The 11,895-nt window shown below is 40.7% G+C and overlaps 1 protein-coding gene across 1 annotated transcript in view; it reads right to left on the bottom strand.

Annotated features, from left to right (window-relative positions):
* Nucleotides 1–4,062: 4,062 nt before the first annotated feature.
* ITIH5 (inter-alpha-trypsin inhibitor heavy chain 5) overlaps nt 4,063–11,895 on the bottom strand; it is a 138,450-nt gene continuing 130,617 nt past the window's right edge. Inside the window, exons 12-13 of the mRNA XM_007935476.1 lie at nt 6,208–6,585; nt 4,063–4,364 (exon numbers count right to left, since the gene is read on the bottom strand). Coding sequence (XP_007933667.1) covers nt 4,063–4,364; nt 6,208–6,585 — 680 coding nt within the window. The remainder of the gene's footprint in view (nt 4,365–6,207; nt 6,586–11,895) is intronic.

Below are 11,895 nucleotides of genomic sequence, written 5' to 3'. Positions count from 1 at the left end.
AAATCCAAACCCACTGCCATAGAGTCAACTCTGACTCATAGCAACCATTGTGTTTCCAAGGCAGTAAATCTTTACGGAAGTAGATTGGCCCATCAGTAGAAGTAGAGTGGCTGGTGGCTTTGATCCACCAACCTTTCTGGTTAGCAGTCAGATGCTTTAGGCACTGTGCTACGAGAGCTCCAAGATGGTGTCAAAGCCAGCAAAGTGAATTCCAGAGGTTCAGCCAGCCTGTCCCTGCACTAAGTTTTTTATATAACTTGGGAAAAATCATTCAGCTGCACTCTGCCTTAGTTTCCTCAACTGAGAATAGAATTCCTCCTTTCCTCTGCATTGATTTTACATAGATAGCTTGCTAATCACAACACATGTTGCAAACAAAAAATACTATGTATTTCAATCAAATTAAAAGGCCCTAAGTCTAAGGCACTTGACTGCTAATGAGAAGGCTGGCAGTTCAAACCCACCAGCCACTCCTCGGAAGGAAGGTTGGGCAATCTACTTCCTTAGTGATACCGCCTTAGAAACCTAAGGAGGGGTCGTTATGAGTCGGGCACGACTTGATGGCACATAATAACAACAAAGTCTAACATTAAAGAGCTCTCATGGTGCCGTGGTTAAGGCATTTGACTGCTAACCAAAAGGTTGGCAGTTCAAACCTGCCAGCTACTCCAATGAAAGAAAGATGGGACAGTCTGCTTCTATAAAGATTTACAGCCTTGGAAACCCAATGGGAGTTACTATGAGTCAGAATCGACTTGATGGTAGTGAGTTTGGGTTTTTTGGTTTAAGTCTAACACTGAGGAATCCTGGATAGCACAAACAGTTAAGTACTCAACTATTAACTGAAAGGCTGGAGGTTCAATCCCCCCAGAGATGCTTTAAAACAAGGCCTGGCAATATACACCTACTTCTTACATATCAACTATCTTGTTACCTGACATTTTGTGTTTATGACAACTTTGAAAAAATTCTCAGGCAGTGTTCCCATGGCCAAGCCCAAATTGCCCTCTGTGGACCACCCTGAATGATATACCAGAGACCCCAGTGACAACCAGGCTACACAAGGGATGGTGGCTGACTGGCCATGGGACACCTTTTTCCTGTTCACAATGTCTTAATCTAGCCATAGAGGGTGTGGGGTGATGGCAGGATGATGTGAAGACACAGGAAGGTGAGGACCCAAAGGTGCCAGAGAGCTCAGTGAGGGGAGACAGAAAAGAGGGAGAAAGTAGGGGGCCATGCAGGGTTGCAGGACCAGGGCAGATGGAGGGCAAGCCTAGGGCAGGAGGTGGGAGGCAGTGGCTGGAGGACGAGCAGGGTCCCCGCCCAGGGTGGGCATCAGGAGGCAGCGGGTTGTGGGCAACACCCAACCACCACCACCACTGCTCCCAATCCCTGCAGGCTCTGCAGTGGTGGGGAAGGTATAGCAGGAAGGAGAGCCAGCTGCACCATGTGCATCCTAAAGCACAGCAGGGGCACCTGACAGGCAGGGAGCAACCAGGGAGTGGCTGGGTGTACACTGAAACCGAAGACAGGGCACAGCCCCAAACATTTTCCATAATGCAGATTTTGCATAACCTAGTCTTTAGAACCTAACCATGTTGTCAGTGAGGAGCAGGTGTACTTCCAAAAACTCAGCCATTGAAAACCTATGGAGTATAGGTCTACTTTAATACACATTAGATCATGAGTTGGAATCAACTTAACAGCAACTGGAAAAACCTAACACTTGTATTGGATTTCAGGCTGATAAATATCAGTCTCTGGCTAAAACAGAAATCTAGTAGTAAATTCCTTTTATAATAAGAGATATATACCACTAGTCTTTGCTCTTGGCTTTAACTAAAATTGCTGTGGGACATGGGAAGAGAGAGTAAAGTTGTCTAAAGTAAAAATATTAAAATAAAAGCTCAACCTTGATATTATCTTTTTAATCATTATTATTTTTATTTTCTGACTAGGAGAGTAAGCAATGGGGACCCCCTACTGCATAAGTTTTCTTTGTTCATAGATAAGGTAGAAGCAGAAGCAGCAATAACTGGTATTGTTTAGTATTATTTTCCTTTGGAGTGCTGACACTCACACCTGCTCCAAGTGCAAACAGTGGGTTGAACCTCCCAGCTCAAGGGATGTCTACCCAGCTAGGATACAGATTTATAGAGCAGGATGGTCCCCATGGAGTCTGCCTGGGCACTAGTTAGCCCTGGCTCATGTTCCTCCTCTTTCTCTGACTTCTAAAATATGTATGCATCCTTCAGCAGCCTAGGCTGGCAATATTCACACTTCTGGCATGAAAACAGCCAGCTGACTTTCAGAAGATGGGAGTAAGTCAATAGCACAGCTGACAGGCCAAGGCATCTGTTGTTAGCTACGGCTGATGAAGCCACGGTCTGGTACGTTCATGAAACAGAGAGAGACAAGACTCTGAAATATTACTGTAAAGTCATCCAGCACTAACTTACTCTCCTAAAGCCATCTGAGTCCAACAAGAACATGTGGATGTCATTTTGCTGCTCAGATGTTTCCCAAGGGAAGGCAACTATGCTAAACAATTTTCTGACTCTGATTTCTCCCCAAGTGCTAAATATGCCTTCACATTTCATGCAAAAACTGCCCTGGCATCATTCCCAACCTCAAGTTTCTTGTGAGGCCAATACAAAGGCCTTTAATTCAATCACACATCAAAATACTGTATTTCTCTGATCAAAATCTTGATTTCTCTTCTCTTTGGCTCAAGTGCCCTTTCACCTGTATCAATGTGCTTTCTGACCATGCCCCTCCCTGAGTTGGGATCAGAGCCCTGAGAAGACCTGCAGAGCAAAACGTGTGATCTATTGAGGAGGGTGAAAAGGAAGCATCGATTCCATCAGTAGGCTCAATTCCCTGTGATAATATGAACAGGCTTGAGAGAGGTGCTCAGAATGAGAAGCGTGACATTTATTGACTTTTCAAGCCCTCTGATTTTAACCTTTTCTGTATAGTACCAGGTTTGTTCAAGTTCTGAAACTAAAGATCCATCCTCATGCTGATTTCCTGGCTCTGGTCTTTTTGAAGTATGGAGGGTCTTTCAGATTTTATAGAATGTGTGTTTTCCTGCTGAGAATGTGCAAGTTGATCCCTATGGTTAGGCCAATCGGCTCACACTGGACTGGCTCTACTTCTCTCCTAGTCTTCTCTCTCCTGCTGGGGACTGCAAGCAAAAAGGTCTAGGAATTATGACAAAGCCAGAAGAGCTCCAAGCAAAAGATTCATCATTCAACTGGCTAACTTTGCAGCACCAACACAGGCCAGTGAAAAATAGCCACATGAGGTTGTCTTGCTTATTAAAAGCATTTTAGTTTACTGGAATAAATAGAGCACCCACTAGCAAAGTCAAGTGGTTTACAAGGCCCATTAGAAGGTTATCAGCATCTAGGATGTAGATTTTCTATTTCCAATCAATTTTTTTTTTAAATGAAAACTAATTTTTAAGAGCAGGTTATTACAGCAGAAGAAAATCTTCTAAGAAAGCACTGAATTGTTTACAATGATCAAATCTATGTGCCATTTGTATGACCTATGGCCTAGACAAAGTTAGAAGTTCTCTTCAGACAGTGGTTGGCCACACTGCTGGAGAATGCAAACATTCCTAAGCATTACTATAAGGAAAAAAGCAGGATGCCTGAATTTGCCCATGTCCATGAGGGGTGGGGATTGGAATTTCATGGAAACCTTCCTTCATCAGATGGGTTACTTTATAGAAGGCTATGAGAAGGACAAGCCAGTTGGTAGAAGACATAAGCTTTCTTAGACTATGACACTTCCTCCCTTGGTGCTACTATCTTTCTCTACTATAGACAGGAAGGAGGAAGGCAGGAAAAAGTAGAAGGAAGGAAGTTTTACACAAGCTTCCTGCCCCTACCCTTTGCTCAAGCAGACATTGGACCTATACTCCACTGAGAGTAGGTTATGGAGTGCAGCTAACTGCCCAGAGATGAGGCATGACAAGCAACAGGAAGAGGTGCATTACGGTGTCTTCAGACCATGTCACTGTCAAGCACTTTATAATTAAGGCTACTAGCTTCAGTGTCCCTGCAGTATTCCCAGGCCAAATGCAGTCTCTGTGTCAAAAGGATGAGATGCCAGGTAATCTTTATAGTCCCCATCAATCAGTTTGGCAGCATTATTCCTGGCAAACCAGCAGTCTATCTCCTCTTCCCCATTGTAGATCTTCCTTTGTTTCCAGACCACTGGGACTCGGTGCCCTTTCACCTTTAGGACAGTCTCAGACCTCTTGTCTGCCTGATGGAATGGAGGATCAGTGAGATTCTTGACGAGCCCTGCAGGCTCCTCTGTGAGCTTAGCATCCTGGTTCAGGAACTGACCTGGGAGGACAAAAAAAGCATCAGGTAGAAGTCAAATGCAGACAATATTATTGTGAAATCTGACTTCAATTCAGGCCACTGGTAATGAGGAAATGCACACATATTAGCCAGAGGAAGGAAGAGTTAATTATACAGTGTTGTTTTAAATTGTGATTTGGGTGAAAGATTACAGAGCAAAATTAGTTTTCCACTCAACAATTTATACACATTTTGTTTTGCAATATTAGTTGTAATTCCCTCAATGTGACAGCACTCTTTCCACTTCCTCCCTAGGCTCCCTATATCTGTGCCTCCTTCTTTCCTGCCACTATCTGCCTTCTTAGCTTTGTTTTGGGGAAAATGCTGCCCTTTTGGTCTTAACTATAGTTAAGTGTTCTGCAGAGTACATTCCTCAAGAATGTTATTGTTCACTTTATAGGCCTGTCCGTTGTTTGGCTGAAAGGTGGCCTATGACAGTGGGTTCAGATCCAGGTTTGAAAGGTATATTGGGTTAATTGACCACGATGTAAGCTGAACTCTCCCAGATGGCATTCACACACTTTCCAATATCAATGATTTATATATATTTTAGGAGGGGTACTAGAGAAGAAAGAAAGAGCCTTGGTGGCACTGTGGTTAAGTGATCAGCTAACTAAAAGGTCAGCAGTTCAAACCCACCAGCCACTCCATGGGAGAAAGATGTGGCAGTCTGATTCCATAACAATTACAGCCTTGAAAACCCTATGGGGTAGTTATTACGTGCCATCGAGTAGGACCCAACTCATAGTGACCCCTCCTTGGATTTCTGAGGCAGTATCACTACGGAAGTAGATTGCCCCATCTTCCTTCCGAGGAGTGACTGGTGAGTTTGAACCGCCAGCCTTCTGGTTAGCGGTCAGGTGGCTTAGCCATGGGGTAGTTCTACCGTGTCCTATAGGGTCACTATGAGTTGGAATTGACTCGACAGCAATGAGTTTCTGGAAAAGAGCGAGCTGTAGTTTTATTCATAGTGGCCTGCCACTTCTGGAAGCTGCCTAGATGCTAATACTTGGAAAGTTGCCTAACCAAATAAGTAGAGATAATCACAGTCTCCTGCTAAGTTGGGAGGACAAAACAGAAGCCCATACACAGAGAAATAGGGTCAGGTCTTTTATCTTTCCTCCCTGGTTATTGGTTTGATTCCATACTATCATTTAATGGATATGTACTGGGGTGAGGGAGTGGAGAGCATTCCATTCAACTACTGCTGGTCTTCAAAATCAAAATGCTAAAGGTCAAGTGAGGGCACTAGTAAGGCTAAAGGAACAAAAGACCTGTGAGAGGCATCTCACGTTTGGCAGTCAGGCCCTACATAAAAGCTTCCAGCTCAAGTGCCAGGAAATCCTGCCTTCTAAACTGAGCCCTGGCAAAGGCTTCCTCTCTACTTTTGGGCAAGGTGCCCATGTGAAACTGCACATTGAAGAAAGCCAGCCAGAGTGGACTGCCTGCCACTTGTAGCAATATGGATGACTCCTGTGGAAGGAATACATTTCTGGTGCTTGATGCTTTGCCATGGACTGCCCTTTATTTGTATCTTCTTACTGACCAGTAAAGAACCAGACATTAAGATGAATATTCTCAATTTCTTGGCTTGCTTTCCCAGAATGCTAATCAGAACTGGTTTATAAAGCCCATTCCTATTCTCAGAAAGCCATCAGGGAATATGAAATACACTTTCTATATCACACCCACACTCACACACAAACACACATACACAGATTCCTATTGAATCTCCCAGTCAAGCAAAAGATATTGGCAATATTGGCTTCACCTTGTGGGATTTAAAGCTATACTTTAAACTCAATGTGAATAAGTAGTTACTTACCTAACAGTCCATGGCAGTTGCTGGAAAGGCCTTTGCTGTTGGAGATGTAGAAGCCCAGGTGGTTTCGTTGATAGGGTGCTGGCTTTTTGTAGAGGTGAATGAGGATAACAAAGGCAATGGTGCCCTGGATGGTGACGGTGACATTAGCACTGGCGGATACTGATACTTCCAGTCCCCGACTCCCCACCACTACACTCTGGTTGCAAGGGAGAACCAGCCTGTCCCCACCATCCAAGATGACTCTGTTTGGTGTGATTTCGAGGTAAGATCTCTCAGGCTTATTGACGAGGATGGTGATAGTGCGGAAGTAAGTGCGCTGTTTCTTGTGGCCATTTGGAGGAGCTGGGGCCCCAATTAACTCTCCATTCACTGTCACACCTCAAAGGTATAGGGAAATAAAACAGTAATTAGAAAAAAATTGCCCTCTACTTTTATACTAAAGGGCATTAAATAAAAATTTTCTCCCTTAGGCTTATCAGATCACTGTTGTTGTTGTTGTTATTGTTATGTGCCGTCGAGCCGAACCCGACTCATATCAAACCCTCCTTGGGTTTCCGAGGCAATATCACTACAGAAGTAGATTGCCCCATCTTCCTTCCGAGGTGTGGTTGGTGGGTTTGAACCGCCAGCCTTCTGGTTAGCAGTCAAGTGTCTTAGGCACTATGCTACCAGAGCTCCCATCAGATCACTGGATGTTGTAAATGTTTTGTGCTTGACTATTAACCTAAAGGTTAGCAGTTCAAACCTACCCAGTGGCACTATGGAAAGGCCTCACAATCTGCTTCTATAAAGATTATAGCCTAGATAACCCAATGGAGCAGTTCTACTCTGTAATACTTGGGTTTGCAATGAATTGGAATCAACTTAATGGTGATGGGTTTGGTTTTGCAACTGGGTTTGTCTTTGTAACTCCTGATTCACGTATAGAAGCAACTCAGTGCTTACTGGATGAGTGGATGAATGATTTAATGAATGAGGTTATTAATCCATTTTTACCTATGTTTGACAACTATTGTAAGTGAGGAGTGATGATAATGTAGATTAAGATCAAGGTAGATTAAGATCAAGGGTGTCCTCTATCTTCACCGCTATTCAACACTGTACTTGAAGTCCTAGCCAGGGCAATAAGGCAATAAGGCAAGAGGAAATTAAAAGGCATCCAAATTGGTAGGAAATAAAAGGCATCCAAATTGATTAGGAAAAAGTAAAGCCATCCTTATTTGCAGATGATATGATCCAGTACACAGAAAACCCAAGAGACTCGGTAAGGAAACTACCGGAAATAATTGAAAGATTTAGCATAGTGGCAGGATACAAGATCAACATACAAAAATCAGTTGGATTCCTCTACACCAGCAGAGAGTGCTGAAAAAGAAATAAGGAAATCAATGTCATTTACATTAGCTACCAAAAAAATAAAATACTTGGGGATAAATCTTACTGGGGACACAAAAGACCTATACAAAGAAAACTACAAAACACCACTTCAAGAAACCATAAGAGATCTACAAAAATGGAAGAACATACCATGCTCATGGATAGGAATATTGAACATTGTGAAAATGTCAATACTACCCAAAGCAACCTATACATTCAATGCAATCCCAATCCAGATCCCACCAACATTCTTTGGGAAAACCAATCACTAATTTTATATGGAACGACAAGAGGCCTCGGATAAGCAAAGCACTATTGAAGAACAAAGTAAGAGGTTCTCACACTCCCAGATCTCAAAACCTACTTATACCCACAGTAGTCAAAACAGCCTGGTAGTGGTACAAGGACAGACACATAGACCAGCAGGATAGAAATGAGAATCCAGTAATAGATCCATCAACCTGTAGTCAGCTGATCTTTGACAAATGTCTGAAATCCATTAAATGGGGAAGAGATAGTCTATTTAACAACTGGCAAACCAGTTATCTGTTTGCAGAAAAATGAAACAAGATCCATACCTCACACCACACACAAAAACTAACTGCAGATGGATCAAAGACTTAAAGGTGAAACCCAAAACTACAAAGTTTCTCAAAAAAAAAATAGGGGTAAATTTAGGGGCCCTAATTTATGGCATGGAGCTCTGGTAGCACAATGCCTAAGGCATCTGACTGCTAACCAGAAGGTTGGTGGTTCAAAAGACTGGACAATCTACTTCTGTAAAGATTTACCACCTCGGAAACCCAGCAAGGGTTGCTATGAGTCAGAATCAACTCAATGACAGTGGGTTTGGTTTGGTTTTTTAATTTATGCATAAATAGACTATCAAGCATAACCCATAATGCACAAGCAGTAAGGCTATTCCTTAAAAAGTTGGAATTAGAAATACCATTTGTTCCAGCAATCCCATTACTAGGTATATATCCTAAAGAAGTGAGAGCCAGGACACAAATAGATATATGTACATCCATGTTCATCACAGCACTATTCACAATAGCAAAGAGATAGAAGCAACCTAAGTTTCCATCAGCAGAGAATGGATAACTAAACTATGGTACATACAATGATGGAATATGACACAACACTAAAGAATAATGTAGAATTCTTGAAACACTGCATGACATAGATGAACTTGAAGGACATTATGCTGAAAGATATAAGTCAATCACAGAAGGACAAATATTGTATTAGTCCACCATTGTAAAAAGTCAAAGAAAGGTTTATATATGGAAGGAAACTTTCTTTGTTGGTTACCAGGGATGGGAGGGAGAAGAAGGAAAATTGCTTTTTTTAAAAAAATATATATATATATCAAGGTTGCTTTCATTCCAGAGTCTGATCACAGTGCCAAAAATTCTTGTGTGGCCCAAACATTATTTTGTATCTACCATTTACCAGTGATTCTAACTTGGAGATCCTGTGATGCCATTGAGCAGTGTGGTATAATGGAAACACCAGGATTTTTTGAATCCAAAGAAACAAAGCTCTGAAGAAGAAAAAGTGCATCATCATATCAATCAATGCAGAAAAAGCACTGACAAGATCTAATACCAATTCACAATAAAAACTCTTAGCAGCTAGGAGGGGAAGATAATTTGATAAAGAACATCTACAGAAAACATACAACTAACATCATACTTAATGATGAGAAACTTAACTCTTTTAAAACTCTTAAGATTGGGAACAAGATATAGATGTCCTCTCTCACCACTTCCATTCAACATTGCAGAAGTCCTAGGTATTGCAACCAAACAAGAAAATGAAATAAAATGTATATATATTGAGAAGGAAGAAACAAAATTATCTTTATTCACAGATAATATGATTGTTTATACAGAGAATCCTAAAGAATCAACAAAACAACTCCTGGCACTCAACCAACTGCTTTCCTATATATCAGCAATGAACAACTGGAATTTGGAATTAAAAACACATCACTATTTATATTAATACACATGATAAAATACATAGGTATAAATCTAAAACAGTATGTACAAGATTTTTATGAGGAAAACCACAAAACTCTTGATTAGAGAAATCAAAGAAGATCTAAATAAATTGAAAGATATTCCATGTTCATCGATAACCAAAAAAAAAAAAAAAACAAACCAAATCCACTGCCATTGAGTCAATTCCAACTCACAGCAACCCCCATTGGGTTTCTGAGGCAATAAATATCTATGGAAGTAGATTGCCTTGTCTTCCTTTTACGGAGTGGCTGGTGTGTTTGAACCACCAACCTTCTGGTTAGCAGTCTTAGCCTCAGGCACTGTGCCACCAAAGCTCCTTATGTTCATGGATAGGAAAATTTAATAATATTAAGATGTCAATTATTTCCAACTTGATTTATAGTTTCAATGCAATCAACAAAAAGTCCAGCAAGTTATGTTGTAAATACTGACAAGCTGATTCTAAAGTTTATACGGAAATGCAAAAATCTCAAAAGAGTCAGCACAATGCTGAAGAAGAACAGAGTTGGAGGATTTTTACTACCTGACATCAAGACTTACGATAAAGCTATAGTGATCAAGATAGTGTTACATTGGCAAAGGAACAGATAAATAGGTTAGTAAAATAGAACAGAGAGCCCAGAAATAAGTTCACACAAAACAAGTCAACTGATCTTTGGCAAAGGATCCAAGGAAATTCACTTGTCTGTAACAACTGGATATCCATATGCAAAAAAAAAAAAAAAAAAATCCAGACACAAAGCTTAAATCTTTCACAAAAATTAACTCAGAATGGGTCATAAGCCTAAATGTGAGATGCAAAACTATACAACCTTTAGAAGACACCATAAGAGAAGATCTAGGTGACCCAGAGTTTGGCAATGACTTTTAATATGCAACACCAAAAGTAGGATCCATAAAAGAAAAAATTGGTAAGTTAGATTTCATTACAATTAAAATCTTTTACCTGAAGGAATTCATATCCACCAGGGCCCTACAAAGGAGCTCTGGTAGCATAGTGCCTAAGGCACTTGACTGCTAACCAGGAGGCTGGCGGTTCAAACCCACCAGCCACTCCTCGGAAGGAAGGTTGGGCAATCCTACTTCTGTAGTGATAACTGCCTCGGAAACCCAAGGAGGGGTCGCTAGGAGTCGGGGCCAACTCGATGGTAAATAACAACAACAACAACAACAACAGGGCCCTACAAAAAGTACTAATAGAGGTTCTGTAGACAGAAGGGAAAAAGAACACTGGATAGTAATCCAAAGCTATACATAAAAAGAAAGATCCCCCCAAAAGGGAAATGCATGGGCAAGTGTAAGGGCTAGAAATAAGGTAGTTATGCTTGTTAATTCTAAATGTTTTGTCCTTTGTGTTTTCAAATAACAAATATATACAAAGCAAGGATAAAATTATGTTACAGGGCACAAGAAATAAAAAGATGTAATCAGTGATAACAATAACAAAAGGGGGGAGAGGGTTGGTATAGATATAGAATTTCTTGCATATTACTAAAGTTATGTTGGTACCAACTTACTTTACCTTAGAAGTTATAAATACAATCTTTTAAATGTAATATTCATGGTAACCTCTAAGAAAATATTTTAAAAACACAAAAGGAAAGAGGAAAGGAACCCAAAAGGCTCACTGCAAAAACAAACAAAACACAAAAGATGAAGAAAATTAAGATATACAAAGACAAATAACAAAATGGCAGAAGTCACTTCTTATCAGTGAATACAGTGAATGTAAATGAACTAAATGCTCCAATCAAAAGGCAGAGAGTGGCAGAATGGGCGAAAATGTAAAAAGGAGAGGTAGAGAAAAAAAAAAAAAAAAAACAGGTTGGAGCTCTAGCTAGGGGTAGAATGTCAAAGCTTTGTGACACACACCCCTTTGCCTTTATCATGCCTTATAAATCTGCCTAAAGTACCATCTCTACTGTCCATCATCTGACCTGTCAAGGAAAAATGGGCACTACTTTTAGTCCTCATCTTTTCTTCTTTACACTATACACATAAGCTAATGACTGATAAGCAGCATAGCCCCAGTGCTCCACTTCCTGAGGAACCAAAACAAGCTTCCTTGGTTTTCCTTTCAACCTTGAGCAAGTGAACTCAACACGCCAAGTATAAATCACAGCCTTTGGTCTCTGTCCCACTCCAAACCTCCTTGGTCTTCATTTCAAAAATTCATTCAAATCCTCTTCTCACATGTATAAAACACAATTTTATCACACCTACTTTTAAGAAGTAATTTCTTTAAAAAAAAAAATAAATAAATAAGCATATGGAGAAGAAG

Source organism: Orycteropus afer, unplaced genomic scaffold (genome assembly GCF_000298275.1).
Source record: "Orycteropus afer afer isolate SDZICR_OR568_19922 unplaced genomic scaffold, OryAfe1.0 scaffold00028, whole genome shotgun sequence".
Classification (NCBI taxonomy): Eukaryota; Metazoa; Chordata; class Mammalia; order Tubulidentata; family Orycteropodidae; genus Orycteropus; species Orycteropus afer.
This window is presented reverse-complemented; position numbering and strand designations above follow the sequence as displayed.